The 17,958-nt window shown below is 32.8% G+C and overlaps 1 protein-coding gene across 1 annotated transcript; it reads left to right on the top strand.

The window, feature by feature from the left end:
* The first annotated feature begins 1,185 nt into the window (after nt 1-1,185).
* Nucleotides 1,186-4,961, top strand: LOC122270090 (protein NYNRIN-like). Its single transcript, XM_043046184.1, has 4 exons — nt 1,186-1,414; nt 1,632-1,842; nt 1,951-2,509; nt 4,827-4,961. The coding sequence occupies exons 1-4, from the start codon at nt 1,186-1,188 to the stop codon at nt 4,959-4,961; spliced, it is 1,134 nt and encodes a 377-aa protein (XP_042902118.1).
* The last annotated feature ends 12,997 nt before the right edge of the window (nt 4,962-17,958 follow it).

Genomic DNA, 17,958 nt, shown 5'->3' with positions numbered 1-17,958 from the left:
TAGAAAATAAGAGATAATTCAGTGTTGAAAACAACAAAGCGCTAAAATGGGCGACAACACTCAAAAGAAAGTTAACAAATTTATTTCATTTAATAATTTTTCCTAATATTTTTACTTCAATTTATGTCTCATAATGTGATTAGGTATATGAAGTTCAAAAAAGTTGTTGTTACTTATATCACTTTATAACTGTAGTTGAATAGCAGATCCAATTCTGGATTTATGACTACTACTGTTCAAGTCCGTAGCCTTGTAATTTTGAACTCAATCCAGAAGACCAGGTAACTCCTAGATCAAGTATTTGGGGAAATTTGACTCTGTGGAGGAATTTTGATGGAGCTAACCCCATTTGCGTTACATGGAGTGGAAGATCAAGAGAGCCTCCCACAGTGAGCCTGACGGCAAAGGGACTCTAACCCATGATCCGTCTACCTCTGAGGATGTTTCTTGTCAGCACTGTGGTTGGTACAAGCCGGATACGGAATCCATATCGACCAGCCATCGTTGGGATTGAAACACGCTGCGCCTCATTGGAAGTCGAACGCCTGTGCCATAGCGGCTGTTCTTATGTCATTTGTCGATATCAGCAAAATTTCTTAAAATCTAGCTAGATAGAGTTTTTTTTTTAAAGTGCCGTCATCTATGGCCAAGAATGCACAATCTTATTACCTTCATTCATCCACAGATCGTATTTTTGATCTTAAACAGAGAAAGATCAATCTCCTGTTCCATAGCCCCAATGTATTGATTTGTTATAATGACTTGGAGGCAGATTTACGTGCACCATTTACTACACAGAGATTCTTTAGCCGACGGGATTCAAAACCTCTTTCTCACGAACCCAACATCATACTAACTAGGCTATCCCGCCCTCAAAAAAATAATGAAATATGATAAGGGTGAAAACTAATTCTAACCTTAAATAATAACAGAGAATAACAAACCCGATCCCTCACATCTTAAACATAACATTAAATTTCAAAGGTAGTTTTCAAAGATTTGTGGCGTCATCAAAGACTTATCACAGAGAACGTCATCTTCATTAAAATGCAACGCGGCTGGAAGAAGCCGATCTCTCCAGATGCAAATCAGCTTTCCCGGACGGCGCGCGCCTACACTCGAGAAGGATAAAAAGCAGCTCACCGTCGATCAGTATGCCTCTTCGACTTCAGCTCTCACCCGGAAATGTGTGCTGGACCTAAACCGCCGAGTCCCGAAGTACTGATGTCTTTCTACTTACTTTGTAAGCAATCAATCGCAAACGCTGCACTTTTAGCGCATCCATACCCTAATGCTAAAATTTCTCTCTCAATTGATGCTTCAGACCTTGGCATAGGAGCTGTATTACAACACCATATAGCTAGTAGGACCGAACCACTTGCGTTTTTTTCTCGTCGTTTAACACCTGCTGAAAGTAAATACAGTACTTACGACCGACTGAGAGTTGCTTGCAATTTATAGCGCCATCAAAAATTTTCATTATGCACTGGAAGGTAGGTCCTTCACAGTTTTTACTGACCGTAAGCCGTTAATTTTTGCTTTTAGCCGGAAACACGAAAAAATTTCCCCCCGTCAACTCAGGCACTTAGATTTTATTAGTCAATATACTACTGATATTCGATTTATTTCAGGCAGCGATAACGTTGTCGCAGATGCATTCTCTCGTATTGAGGTGATAGATTTATCTAGTACGATAGATTACGCAGCAATGGCGGAGGCGCAATCAAAAGACGCTGAGCTGAAGGAATTACAATATAACTCTTCCTTGATGATCAAGCCAATCGTTTTTAGCTCAAGTGATCTACCGCTATTTTGTGATACCTCTACGGGTAACATACGCCTGTATGTTCCGGAGAGCTTGAGACACCTTGTGTGCAAGTCAATACACAGCTTGTCTCATTCAGGCTCCAGACCGTCTACTCACGCTGTTAAACAGCGATACATTTGAAGATCTCTGAAGAAAGACTGTGTAGAATGGTACAAGAAATGCTTGGATTGCCAGAGATCAAAAATAGCACGGCACACCAAAACTCCTCTTGGTCAATTTCCAACTGCGATCGACAGATTTCGACACGTTCGCTTGGACATTGTGGGACCACTTCCCCCGTCGCAAGGATACACTTACATCCTTACGGGCATCGATCGCTTCACTCGATGGCCTGAAGCTATTCCCCTGAAAGATCAGTCTGCCGAAAGTGTTCCTAACGCTTTCTTTTCAGGATGGGTTGCTCGGTTCGGTGTACCAGAGATTATCACGACTGACAAGGGTCGTTACTTTAAAAGTAATTTATTTTTAGCGCTTTCGAAGTCTCTGGGTACCAAGCGTAATAGAACAACAGCTTACCACTCTTCTGCAAATGGCATGATTGAACGTTTTCACCGGCAGTTAAAGGGAGCTCTCAGGTGCAGTCTCACCGGCACTGAAAGATGGATAGAAGAAATGCCGATCGTCCTCCTGGGAATACGAACTGCCTTAAAGGAAGATCTTAACACCTCAACAGCAGAGCTGGTATACGGCTGTAATCTTCGCCTGCCTGGCGATTTTTTTCTTCTATTTCAGGTACGGAGTCTCCACAGCAACTACTACTATCCTTAAGGGAGCACTTCCGGCAGGTTCGACCAACACCTACGTCTCTCATGGATCAACGGAGATATTTGTCCATGCGTCCCTGAAAGACACTTCGCATGTCTTCATCCGTGACGGCCTCCTTACATTGGTCCTTATCCGGTGATCGAACGAAAGCCGAAGTTTTTTCAAATCCAGATCGGAACTCAGAAGAGATGGACCTCCATTGATAGACTTAAGCCTGCCCATTCTTTTTCACAGATTTAAGAGGCTCCAGTCATCCCGCCGCCGATGCAACCCGTGAAGCCTGCTCTTAAGACGTCCACAACAACTCGGTCCGGTCGACACGACCGTTTCCGGATTCCCGTACCTCAGCGTTCTGGACTGGTGGGGGAGTCCTGTGGCGTCATCAAAGACTCATCACATAGAACGTCACAGAGAACGTCATCTTCATTAAAATTCAACGCGGCTGGAAGAAGCCGATCTCTCAAGATGCAAATCAGCTTTCCCGGACGGCGCGCGCCTACTCTCGAGGAAGATAAAAAGCAGCGCACCGTCGATCGGTATGCCTCTTCGACTTCAGCTCTCACCCGGAAATGTGTGCTGAACCTAAACCACCGAGTCTCGAAGTACTGATATCTTTCTACGTACTTTGATGATGGACTTTATTTTGTAAAACGCTTTTTAGAATTTTAGTTGTTTATGAAGGAAATAAACAAAGTTATGTTGATAAAAAGTTCTGGTATCTTCTGAACACTTCCAAACACTAAAGATTCGTTATAGTGCAAAGAAAGCTTATTGTTTACTATTAGTTATCAATTTATAATAATAAAAATATAGAACTACTGAATAAGAAGAAAAGAAATGATTCTTACTCTTTCATTTGTAGGTCCGTGACCTCCTCTTGTATTCCATTTTTCCAAATAATCAATGCAATTTGTGTCATATGGATAAGGCAGCAGATTCTTTTCTATCTAAGTATTTGTTAGTTATTCATAACAGTGCAGTATTAAAAAGTATAACAATTGTGAACTGAGTGAATAAAGCACATTTTTACTAGTACATGATTTTAAGATATTGTTGTACATGATTTTAAGATATTGAGTCTTTTCTTATGGGGAAGAAGGAAGTTTAAAGAGGTATGTATAAGTTTGCTAGCTAGATAATTGAGATCATTTTTCAGTGTATTATTTTATACTGAATCGAATAAAACAAGTCTCGAACCGTTGTGACTAATAGCTTAGAAGAAATAAAGATTTGTTTTACAGAAATTGCAAATTTTTTCGTAATCAGATTTACGTAATTGAAATTGTCCTGTAGGCATGTGATATAATTTATTCTATGTATTTTTATGCTAAACCTAATAGGACAGAAATAAATTTAAAAGACAAGTTAGTTTAAACGTCTTTTAAAGTTTTTAATCTGACAAAGTACAGTTTTTTTTATTTATACCTATGTTTACACACCTGACGTTGCTATATAATATATCACCCACTCATGACCAAGCCCCGTTTTAGGGACTTTTGACGACCATGTTATGTATATGTCATGGCCATGATAGAGTCTGAGTTGATACATTCTTTCTTTCCAAACTTCCACTCTCAAAAACAAAGAATCTTTCAGACACGACTGATTTAACGTTCATCTTGCTGCGTATGCACGCCGGTAGTTTTGTCAGCTTCCAAAGTTTAACTAATGACACCGCCCTCGGCATCCACCAGCGGTGTGCGCGTTTACTATATACACAAATGAGGAATTGTTTTGTTTGTATTTCTTCATGCTGTTTTAAGAAAATTCATTATTAAAACGATCTTTATTACAATAATGATTCATAACACTAATGATTATATTAATAAATAAAATGATTTTTTCACAGGAACTAAAAACTGTAATAACATGTGAGTGCATTTATAGGCATGATCAGTAAAAAAATACATGTTTGCAAATTTCTGAATGATTTTTTTTCTTCGCGTAATTGTTGAAACAAACTAAGCTCAAAATTCAACAGAAACGAAAGTCTAAAAGCTTACATTTCGTAATTTCTGATGCTCAGAACAAAAAGAATTTGTATTAGGTGAATTTTCTGATAGCAACTGAGCGAAATGTAAAACTTATGTTCAGACTTATAAGTTAAGCAGCTCCGACGACACATCATCTAGATGTCTATTGTACCCAAGCAATAGATCATTACTTGCGGAGAAGCTTTAAAGCTGAAACAAGGTTCAGAAAATATGTGACAAGAATATCTTGTATTTCCCAGACCCTAAGACAATGCTGTCCCAAATGCTTCATGCAAATGCTCTTTGAGCAGAATAGACCTCACACTCACAAAAAATATGCCATGAAGTGTCCTCCTCAAGATGACAACAACGACAAAGAGGATCGAGTGCAATAGCAAAACAGTCTTTGAAATTTTGAATGATGCATTGCTCGAAGTAGATCTGAATTTAATTTTGCATTCTGTTTTGCATTTTGCACGCTTTTCTCGATTTTCTTTCAAAATTGGAAACAGTTACTCTTGTGAATAAGCTAGAGTTCTTGCATTAACTCTCATAACCATTCATAATTTCTGAAAATTAGATTAAATTACAAATAAATAAGTAAATCCCTATTAGAAAATTTAGCCCTTACATTTGCTATTATTCATTAATTTTTTTCCCCATATAACGAAAGAATTTTTCACCAAATTTTCTCCTTAATTTAAATTCTGAATTTAGAAAAATATTATTCCCCATGCATTCTATATTATTTCTATGATTAAATCATTTAAGTGTAACTAATTCAAAGTAAAAAAATCATATCACGTAAGGAGAATTTTTTTTCTGATTTCAGAAAGAGGATGAGTAAGGGAAAGAAAAAACTTTATCTTTCTAGTTGATTAAACGGAAAAAATATTTTTTAATGAGAAATTAATGATCAGAAGAACGAAAGACGAAGAACAGAAGACGAAGAACGAAAGAAGTTATGAAAGGTGAATACATAAAAAGAAGCACATTGAGTAAAATAAAATGAACCACACCTATTTTACAGATTTAAAATAAAAGCAAGAGGGGTTCAGCATGGTTTATATAAATCAGAGCCAGAAGAAGTGATGAATTTGTCATTAAATCCTGAAGCAAAAACCTTAGATTTCGGACTAGTGTTAACCTCTTTTTATTCGTGACCAAATCTTTCATGCTGATCTCTTATAGATCGTGTTATTGATCAGCAAATTAAATACATAATTTCAGATCATCAATTCAAACTGCGAAGTCCTTGTCGTTAATACGCGTTCATGTTGATGTACTTAGTCTGAAACATAGAATCAGAAAATAAAATAACAATAAACTATTGATAAACAGATAATAAATTTTAAAGTAAACTTCTGTTTGATCAAGCTGAAAGCTAGCAAACATCATTGACGTTATTTTTTAAATATTTAAAAAAAAAAACATAATCGCTTGCAATTTACTTTACGCCCACTGCTGAACAAACAAACAAAAAAAATCTTTTTTCAAACCACTCTTCAACAACGATTAAATGAAATTTTTTAATGATTTTGAGATCAGTGCTAAAAAAATTTCTTTGCACCCACTACCCAAAATTTAGAACCTCAGTACAAAATATTTTGGAGTGATATGAGAAATATGTGTGAACACTCGCAAACTATTCCTTTAATCAATATAGAAAATCTTTCTAATTCTATATTACTTTTGAAGCTGAGGTTGAAAAAACATAATTTAACAAGTCCTGCATCAGAATAAAAGTAAATAAATAAATGAAAATTATAACTTTTTCAAGGTTCTATGAGTGAACACTTTTTCGAATTTCGATTTCTATACTTTTTAGTGTGTAATAATAAATTTTTGTGACTTCTCAATCGCACAATAGATGTCGCTCAAAATACTTTCCAAGACTGTAAAGTTTATCCTGTTTGTCTGCGGTGTGAAGAGTGGCTTATTATTATTGCTTGTTTGAAAATTAAAGATAAAGTTAATTGTATCAAACTCATTTTTATGCATTCAAGATAATGAATACTATTATAATGTTATTGAAATATTATTATTCAAGATAATGAAATTATTAAGTTAATTGTATCAAACTCATTTTTATGCATTCAAGAAATTGAAATTTATTTTAATTACTTTTTTTAGGCGAAAAGCATAGTTTTTCCCCTGCTCCATTGAAAATCCTTGTTCGTAGGGATCTATTAACTGTCGAGGATTGTGGAATGAGATTTGTGCTTTAGTTTCATTGATAAATGGCGGATGTGTATCAGGGAAGAGGTTCAATGTAAGGTCAAAATCTGGAAATTTACAAAGCTTTTATTGCAACACCAACAAATAAAAATAGCAGTTTATATATTCATAAGTTACAATTAATTTCTAAATTAGATCTTTTTGGTTAAGTAATACTGTATAAAAAAAAGTTTCTATTTTGTTTTAATTATAGAAATATAAATTTTGACAATTAAATTTTGGAAATTAAGCTGCTAAGTTTATAGTTTAAAGAAAATAATCATTGAAAAATCGCTTAGTTTGCGATAACGAATAACAGTTGGAAGTATCCATTTAAAGATACTTCTCCAAAACTTTTTTTGAAAAGGGAAAGCACAAAATGATACATCAAAAGCAAGAGGAAATGAAAGGACTTCCTCGTAACGGAATATTACGTTCAAAAGTACTTGCACAAAATGCCATCTAGCGTGGTATTTCGTCAAAAGCAGATAACGGGTTAAAAGCGCACTATGTTAAAATATAGATTTCGAAAGATTTCTGGTTGCGTAACTTTACAAAATACTTGTAAATTGCAGAGTTGCATAAAAGTTTTGTGGAATTTAGTAGGCAAAAAGAATTTCAATTCCAGTATTAATTTTAATGAAAGAATCATTTTATAACTTCAAAGATGTTTTGATCATGCTATGCTGCTGGTTGGAATCCCGCTCAAGGCATGGATGTTTCTCTCTGTGTGTTGTTCTCTAATGTGTGAATGTGGCCCTCCCTATGAGCAGATATTTGTGGCAGTGTGGCGTGGGTAATGTTGCTACGTGACTTAGGTTCACAGGTGTCCACCGGGTAACGTGAAATGAGTAACACTTCCGGCATTCTCATAGGCGAAGAACTTAAAAGTTCAGAGCCTGCCGTAAGGAGAAAAGAAATCATGCTATGTTTCATACTTATTATTTACTTATTATTGAAGTTATAAGCATCGACCGACAATAAATTACCAACGGCAAATAGTGCTTTTAAACACCCTATGCTGAAAAAAAATGGAGAATTAAATTTGTAACTTGTAAAAATTTATTTTTGCTATTTAATTCAATAATTGCATTAAATTTCGTAAGACTAGCTAAATATTTATGGCGATGCGGATATTTTTATAAAACTCTTTTATTTTTGTCATACGTGTTTTTGCTTTAACTTAAAAATTAAACAAGAAATTTAACAACATTTCTAGAGTGGTTTAAATTGCTTACAAAATTTGCTCCTTAAAATAAAATAAATAAATAAATTAGTTTAAACCTGTGCGACATATAAGTAGTTAAAGTAATTTTTTTATTCTAATTTTATACTCTGTTGTTTCATAAAAACCTCGTGCTTTTTTTTTTTTTAAATTTTCGCGAAGTTTTGTTTCTTTTATTCATTTTTTTATTAGCCAGATATTTTTGTAATATTTTCAGCCTTTACAGTGGCATTTCTCCCCTCAAATTGATGTTTTTCGTGAGATTTTTATTTAAATGTTGGGCTCTCTTAGCGGCACTCGATGAATATACGCTGTCTGCGAATGTGATCTTACTACATTTTTAAATTTATTTTTATCCTCCGTCTTTTATTTTGCATCTGCGTTGTATCTGAATATTTTTGTAAAACCAATTTAAATTTAAAGGAAATGTAATATAGAAATCAATTAACTTTTCTCTTCCTTTTGTTTTGAGAAGTTGTAGTTTTAAGTTAGAAAAATGTAGTTAAAAATTTAAACACGCAGTCTGGAAGACGACGCGTGTTTCTTTGTTTTCATCTTGGCGATCGTCTCTTTTAGTCACTGGAACAAAAGTCAGTCACTTGTAACAGCATTACGGAACTTTATATTAATTGTCTCATTTAACTAAGAGAATAAAATTTTTTTGTCTGCTCGTCATCCATGAAGTATCACTTTAGGTTGAATCACCAGTTTCTCCTTTTATTTGATGTCTGAATTTGAAGTGAATATGATAATTAAATTAGGAGAAACTCTTCTGGCATGCCTCTTCTTCTTATCTAAACAACAACCTAGAATTAATCCTCCTAGGGCGAAGGATTTTCGTTGTATTAAATCTTTCTTTTCTTCAACATTTAAGAAATTCCGAGCTTTCATTTCAATCAAGGTCATCCTTAATGAATATTAAAGCATATCGCAATGTACGTCATAATTCATTGATTATTTTAAAATTCAATAATTTCAACCCTTGATCCTCTTGAGTTTCTTTGAAAAAGTACAAAAACAACTTAAAGTTCTTCGAAATTTCTTAAATATTTTAGATAATCAGATTGAACTTTTCATTAGTTGCTAAATACGATTCACTACAAAATTAGAAAAAAGTTTTAACATTTTTTTCGTGCATGCCCCGTTAAAAAGAACTACTTTATATATTGCTATATATTGCACAGTTTTCAAAGAATCCTTCTAAAATTTTTAACCAAAAATCTTTTAATTAATTTTAAATTGCTCTAAGAATGTTGTTAAGTTTTATTGAATATTTTTAAAGTTATAGCATGAAAAGTAAGAAAAAAATTTTCTTTATGAAAACCTCCATATCTCCATAAAAATCTAAGCTAGGCGTACGAAATTTTATACAATTATTGCATAAACTAACCAGAATAATTTTTAAAAGTGACAACATATTTAATGCCACATTTTTTGGCCAAGCTGTTCAAAAACACTATTTTCCGTTTGTAATTTATTGTTGGTCCCTCTAACCTTTAAAAGCTTAAAGCATCATTGATAAGTATGAGAAATGGCTTGATCTAAATATTTCTGAAGTTATAAAATGATTCTTGAAGTATTTCTTGAGAAATATTAAAAAATATATTAGTATAGAAGTGTTGCCATTATTTTGTCCAACCCCTGTATATTTTCTATTCTCTACCAAAAATGCATAAATTAAATCTTTTCTCTTTTTAAAAAAAGAAAAGCAGGCTCTATTTAAAGACCTTGTGATAGCTTCCTATTTGTCATCGTATATTTTTCCTTAGAAATCAATATTTTTTAAGAAAAAAATAATAAGGAAAAGAAAACATTTATTAAGAAATTATATTATTACTGCAATGTTATGCAAAAACATTAATATGTTAATCGCAGTATTATAATATTTTGTTTGTATGTTAATCGTATGAGATGAATTTGACAAATAACACTAAAGAACATTTTTTTTTTCTTTTTAGCTGTTGCATGAGATACTTCATTGCTGATTTCAAATCTGCAATTGCAATTGCAGATTTGCAACCGTGGTTCATCTCCCCAAGCTACAGATAATTTAAGTGACATTTTTTTTACTATTTTTTAATGAAATATACAAGTTTAAAAACGTTCGATCTAACGAAGGGTTGCATAAATGTTGCGACAAACTTCTAGAGGAGTTAGGGCACATCATCTGGAATAAAATTGTGTAAGAGCCCATACCCTGCAAATTGTCGTGTATGGCTATGGCTGCTTCCTTACTATAAGCTATCTCTTCGCGTGTTTTTGAATAGATTATAATACGCCTCTAGCCACGTATGATGGCAGTTCAGGGCAAGAATTCTTAGAATAAAAAAGCTGATCAGACAGAGCACCTTTCTTTCTCAAAAACGTCTTAGGCTAAGCTTTATTTATAAGAAACTATGCTTTGATTCCAGATAATAGATAGAATTACTTACAAGCCCCGGCATGTGTAGTTTTTGAGTTGATGTTAGGCTTTCCTATCATAGAATTGAAAGTATAACAGGCACTGACGATTGGAGACTCAGTTTTTGGATTAAACATTGAAAGTGTAAAATAATCCCTAAAAAGTAATACGATCATACAGGTAAAATTTAATTTTAGCATTCAGTTACTATTACTTATGATTATCATATCAAAATTACTAACAAAGTTACTCCAAATGGTGGTTTTCCTAAATCTATAATTGAAGAAATTTTGTAATTTAATAGAAGAAATCTTGTATTAATGCTTAGTAAAATTTATAGTTTATCCAATGTAAGAACTCCCTCCGCTACAAAGTCCAAAGCCGCCTGCTGCTTTGGAAACAAGAATAGCACGCTTTAAGGAGAGTATAGCCTCTCTTCACTCTAGGGCTAACATAATAGACAGAAGAAAAATATTCCTTTTCTTTCACCGACCTAAGCCAAAACCTGTTCTATCCGGAGTGAAAATGTTTGATGGTACCATCAAAAAATTTCGATGGTTTATGTTGCGTTTAGTGTGATTCATGACTGTCCATCAGCATTTGATGGTCACCATCATCCAACATTTTCCGTCGCGTGTTCATGGCTTTTGATATGACAACAAACTTCCATTATTCCATGATGGAAGTTTGTTGGCATTGATTTGTTGGAATTGCTCCAAAAATTGATTTCTCAGGAACTATGCGGCTGATTTCAGTCAAATTTTTTGTCCTTATAAAAAAAATTTTATAATGAAAACACAAAATGTATTGTAAGACAAATTTGAAAGTGGAATTTGGCATTTAAAAAGTCACATTTAATGTCAATTTTCCACAATGCGGAAATATCATTTGAAAGTCTGATTTGCTATTTTTGCTGCTATATTTATTCATCCATTAAAAGTTAATTAGTTCAGTTAATGACCTCAGTTCTGTAACCTTCTGCGTGGAAGGAGAACTGAGCGAAAACAATGACATGATTCAAAAACCAGAACGGAATGTTAAAAATATCCCGTGCATTTTGTGCTTATATTATCTATCAATTGTTTAAGAGACTATATTTATTCACGTTTTAATTTCTTGGATGGTTAAATTTTAAGATTGTACTTAAATTTACAAGTACATTTACCTTTCAAAAGCTTTTACTGTAATTCATAAATTCCGAAAAGCCTCTAAAAAATACTAAATTCTAAAGAGCCATAAATCACATATTTCCCATTCTTGCCAGTTATTTTTCCGTCTCTATAACTTCGCTAAATTTAAATTTTTGCCCCACGCTATCTCATTTTATTTTCATACTGAAATGTACAGTCTTCAGGAAAAGCCATTCTTTGAGAAACCATAGTACAAAAGAGGGGATAAGTATGGAGAGAAAGAAAATTGCATAGACACTTTTTCTATTGAGAAAGAGCATAGGTTTTTATCGATCTCGTAGGTTATTATTAATATTTTCCCTTCCTGTTTTTAAGCGCATTCTGTTCCAGAAAAAGAGAATATTTACAGTTAATGTTTTATGCGATGGTTATCAGCAGTCTGATATTTTGAAAATTTATCAGAATTTTGGTAAAAAAAGAAATCAAAAATTTATGTACCAGCAGTCTTCATATATACGAATATCGTTCACCTTGAACCGCAAAGTACAGAAAGACAACAAATCCCCTGACGTTTGAAGGAACTTGGAGTAGTTTTCGAAATCCATGGAGTACAGCTCTTCATAAATTGACCTTGTTGGGTACTTAAAAATAGAAAGAAAAGGAAGAATTAGGACAGTAGATAGTTGGAAATGTCTTAAATACTTTTGATAAATATCTTTAAGTAGTCTGTCGTTCTGTTTTTAAGCTGTTTAAAAAAATGCTTTTGTAACACTCATGGGCAACATTCTCCACTGGCAACAACTTTTTAGTACGTATAAGACTGCACAAAATACTTCATATAAATCAAGTTTTCTTGGTCTTGTTTTCTTCCTGCTACTCTCTACTATTGGTCTGATTTTTTCAAATTGCTCTCGACTTATATCACTTGGATAATTTTTACGCATAGATACACCTCTTTCTTAAATCTATGCCTATTTTACCTCATCCATCCAAGATTTTACAGGTTCTAATGTAGGTAAACAGGTGTAAATATGTAATAGAATATTTCTTTAAAAGTAAGAAAAAAAAATATTTTAAAAGTAAACAACACCTAAATAACAGAGACGTCTGAACTGATGTCACTACTCTTATTAATCCACTCAATTAATTTCTTTAAATACTTTTTTTTCTCAGAGTGCTGCCCACGAATCCGTTTCTCATGACCAAAACCTTTTTCTGTGAAATATTTCAACCGAAAACTTCTTCTTCTAGGAAAAACCTGGAAAAATCCAGTTTTTTGCTAATCCATTTTCATGTTTTTCGATAAATAAATTTCTGCTGGCAGTTTTGAAATCTAGAGAAAATTTCTTACGACTTTAATACAATGCGTCCGTAGGGTCAATAAATGTATAAAGAATAGAATAATCAAAAAATTATCGGTATGGAAATAATAACTTTAACGTTCGGAAGATACCAGCGGAGAGAGCTATAGAAGAACAATTTTCAGGCGTTTGAAACTTCTAAAAATTTCTCTTGCAGGATCTTGTAATTTAATCACAGAATAAAAATATTTCTACCCTATAGGAGAGAACTCTCCCTTAATATCCATAATTTTTCCTCAACCTTACCCAAGATCATATTTTTTAAAGATTATTTTATAATTCTAAATCTCCCTGGTTTCTCACTCATTCAGACTTCTAACAACACTATTGTTAGTTTTTACTTCCCTCTCACCAATTTATTTCCAGCTCCTGAAAAAAGACTATGCTTTACTACAATCAAGACTTTGGGGTTTTTTTCTTTCTTAATTTGTATGTAGCTTAAGTTTTGATTGTGAGTTTTTTCCACAATTTTATATTTGTTCTACGCATACAAAAATAGTAGCCACCTCGAGTATCTCATCCCATAAAATCAAAATTCCTAAGAGCTATACTCATTTAATATTCAATGATTTTTTTTCTTCGAATTTTTAAATTTAGATTGGCTCTTGGCATTTCGATGCGAATCAAGTTTACATTAAACAAAAATAAGAATCTAACAAAGTACAAAAAAATAAAATAACGGCAGCAAAAAAGTTTTATTTACCAAGTATAGTGCAAAATTTATTCTTCTGTGATAATAATGTGCAAGATATCCTAAATTCGTTACAATAATTGTCAATGTTCTGCCCACTGCTATATAGTCCTTGCGGACATTCAAACTGAAACCATTGCACAGATAATAAGTATGCCATTGCATGAAGACCCCAGTCAAAATTCTTGATGGTCCACCCAAAAAGTTTGATGGCTTATGTTGTCTTCATTGCGATTCATGATGGTCACCATCATCCAACATTTTCAGTTATGCCCTCATGGTTTTTGATATGCCAACAAACTTCCATTATTCTATGATGGAAAATGTTACTTTAATACTATGATGGTTAACCATCAAGAGAAGTTCGACTCTCATGGACCAACAATCCATGATGATCCGTGACGGTTCATGATGGCTCCAAGTATACATTACCATAATGGTTTAATGGGAATTCATGTTAGTTCTCAGAAATTGAACAATTTTCGGATTTTTTTTATCTTGGACCATCATAAATCAGCCTGAATTCTTAAATTGGGATGATGGTTGCTCATGATTGTTCCACCATTTGATTTCTAAGATACTGTGAGGGAAATTCGGGATGTTTCAACATGAACAAACCATCACAACAAGTTGCTATTCATATGTTGCACCATCATAAATCAGTCCGAATTGCTATATTGAGATTATACTTACTTATACTGGTTACCATAAAAAATATAATGGTTCATGATGGAATTATTGATGTTTACCACCAAGATTATGTCGGCCCATCAATGGAAAACCATCAAAAATTTTGATTTGGGGATAGTAAATATGCCATAAATCACATGATTGTTGAATACGAAATCAATGACGATTTGATCATTATTTTGCAAAACAACAATCACTCTTGTACTAACTTTAATTCATGTGAAATCAATGATCAATTGAAACGAATGTCTTTCTTTTTTTCCCCGTCATGCACTGTTTTTCGCTTGAAAATTAAGAATAGTATGGAAAACAGTCAGAAAGATAAATCCAAATAAACTTGACATAAAAACAATACAATATTCGGAATTTAAATAGTTTATATAGTTTAAATTGCATGTCAACTATTGGTTTTTAAAATTTTAATTTATTGACTTGTAGAGTGCAATTTTGTTTTTTTAGTTAAAAAGCTTGAACTATGAAATTTAATTTTTAAAACATAAATCATCATCACACATCATCACACTAAAAAGATATTAGATACTAGCTGAATAACCGTTCTTCATACTGGATGAAAAAAAAGGCATCAATTAATCAGTACTGAATACCGATACAAAATCGTGCACAAATGTTTCAGACAAATACCGACACAAATAATATGATTCCTCTCTTTTTGTTTATTATTATTTGCTGTCCATCTAGATTGCTTTACATTATTAAATTAAGCAAAACTCTTTTTTAGTAGCGCATCCCACCGAACGAAAGCATGTCAGGGTCGTTCCACCGAATTTCCATAGCCACCGAGAATCAATCTTAGTACAGTAGATTTGTTACGTCATCCTCCGAAGTGTTGGCGAACCATAAGAAAACGCGGTATTCAGATTTGTATTAAGAGAAAACTATAATAAATAATTGAAACTTTTGAGCCACGTAAAATATTTTTGCTTTAGCTAATTTAATGGCACTTAAATATTTTTAAGTGTTGAATTTTTATCTTTTCATGACAATAAATCAATGTTATTTATCACGTTATAACTCAATAAAAGGAACATGTATGACTGGACTGTTTGATGCTTTTCATGAAGCTATGTAATGTGTATTTCATAATAGAAAATGACTTAATAAGTAACTTTTTTCTTTTAATTTTAAATCTTATTCATTATAACTATTTTTTTAATCAAAAGAATAAACCTTATTTAAGTGTTCAATTTTTTATTTTCTAATATGAAATCAAAATTAGATTTAATCATATGTTTGAATGTAACAAATTATACATTTTGATAAGGAAGTGAATATGAGATAAATAAAAAGATCATGACAGAAAAGATACAATTATTGATTTTATTGGCACATTGATAAAAGTTTTATTTTAAAATAGGTTCTAAAGAGTTGTTTCAGAATCGTATGATATACATTTAAATTCCAATGGAAATAATCTAAACATAAACACTGCAATTATTCACAAATTAACGACGCATATAATGATAAAAGAGGACAAAATAATTTAGCTAAGTAATAATTATAAAGTAATAATAATAAATAAATTATAAGTAATTTATCAAAATATATTTTATTATTTATCAAAATATATTTTATTATTTATCAAAATATATTTTACTGCGCAAGCGCCTAATGATTTTCTCAACCCACCAACTCCTTGTATGATAGTAACGTCACCATTATGCGTATTATAGACTCCTATCTCTTTAGAGAATGTGTATTTAATCATTGATATGTCTGCAGCTGTATCTACTAAAGCACTTGAAGCTATCCCATGTACAAGAACTGTGTTACTAGTAGTAAGATTTTCAATGGATGATAGCGCTGAAACGTTTACTGACGGTTTGCTAATTTTCTTTGGACAATCTTTTGTACCGTGTCCCTCTGTGCGACAAAATTTACAGAATTTTGGACGCTTTGGCTTAGAGCAGTCACGAGAATAATGTCCTTTTTCAGAACAATTATAACATATTATGGATTCTAACCCTTTGATTCTAATAACTGGATCATTTCCTTTTACTCCAAATTGATCACATAGAGAGGGTACCTGAGAGTTATTTTTGTACAACTCTTTCAGTTCAATATAATCGTCAATTTTATTCACTAATAACATTGGCGACTTCAACAAGGACCACTCACTGACATAATATTCCTGAACTGCTGCTGGTGCACTTTGCTTAATTCTGTCTGATATAATTAAATTTTTTAAATCTTCCACTGTTTATATATTTAAACCTTTTATCCATCTATCAAAAAATGTTTCAAGTTCATAATAGTATTCTCGCCAAGTACTATCAATTTTAATTTTATGCGAATATATTTTAATCAATTTGCGAATATATTTTAATAATTGAATCAATTTTAATTTTATGCGAATTTATATCGTTTTAGTAACAATTCCTTCACATGAGAATAGTTTTCCGCTAATTTTTCTGATTCTCGCATAATTATTTCAACTATATATCTTGGTAAAACTCTAGTCAAACAAGCCACTCATAAATTTAGCTCCATTTTAACTCGTTTCATTACTCTTTCGAAATGCACTAAGAATAAACTTATGTCGTCATTTTTCGAATCAAAGTACCTTAACTGAGATTGCCAGTCTATTTTTGGTTTTGGCGAATCAATAGGTAAATAAGTGCCAGTGCCAACGTTCCCTAGTTCCAATTTTCTCATTTCTAATTCATGATTTCGCATAGCTTCTTTCTCAGCAGCGGCGGCTTATCCCTCAGCAGCTTTCTCAGCAGCGGCGGCTTATCCCTCAGCAGCTTTCTTAGCAGCGGCGGCCTCTGCTTCTCTATCCGCATTTAAATTGAATATCATTCCTTGTAGCAAATCCTCATCACAGTTTTTACTATCTAAAATCAAGTTTTTTAGATCTACAACCTAAAAAACATCGTGTACTTCTTTGCCAAGTTCCATTGCAATAACCCGTAACTCTGACTTACGTACTTTAGATAAATATGACATCGTAAATTAAGAAAGAAAAGAAACATAAACAACAAATTACCGTTCTTTTTATCCCACTTCTGAATTGTAAGAGATATTTCACGTATATTTTAAATATATCTTTATTTAATCGTATTCGAATCCAAAGTCGACATAAAAGCATAAGTATTGAGTATAGTTAAGTGCTGCGAGCTCTCTGCTTATCGCTTATAGCTCTGCGTTTAAAAGCATAATAATTCCAAACACAATATTTACGCACGTTGCAACAAGTCATACTTATGCTCGCCCTTGAAACATTTAACTGCTTACACCAGTGAATGAACACTTGATAAATATTTTTTTTAAATTAAGATTTTAAATGATTTTACTTAAGGTCTGGTTTCTTAGGACAAGCGCCTTATCTGGGCGTCAGTGGAAAGTTGACGTAGAGCTGACTCCATAAAAATACTTTTTTGTTAGCTCAGCGTGAGCAGTCGGCCCAACGCAGACATTATCTCTCATTGCGCATGCGTTAATAACGTAAACAAATATTTATTTTGAATTTGTATTGATTTTGTTATTGTCGACCAGTGTTTTAGAGAACAAATAATGACTTTGTCCAAGAAAAAACACATTATGGCTGAGCTAAATGAAGAGTGCTATGTTTAATGAAGAAGCTATGTTTAATGTCAAAATCAAAATCTTGGCTGATTTCAATGTGCTGTTGGATGTTGTCCGCCATTGCTTCTGTG

The sequence above is a fragment of the Parasteatoda tepidariorum genome, chromosome 5 (assembly GCF_043381705.1).
Source record: "Parasteatoda tepidariorum isolate YZ-2023 chromosome 5, CAS_Ptep_4.0, whole genome shotgun sequence".
Lineage (NCBI taxonomy): Eukaryota > Metazoa > Arthropoda > Arachnida > Araneae > Theridiidae > Parasteatoda > Parasteatoda tepidariorum.
The sequence above is the reverse complement of the archived record's forward strand: the minus strand, read 5'-3'. Positions and strand labels throughout refer to the sequence as shown.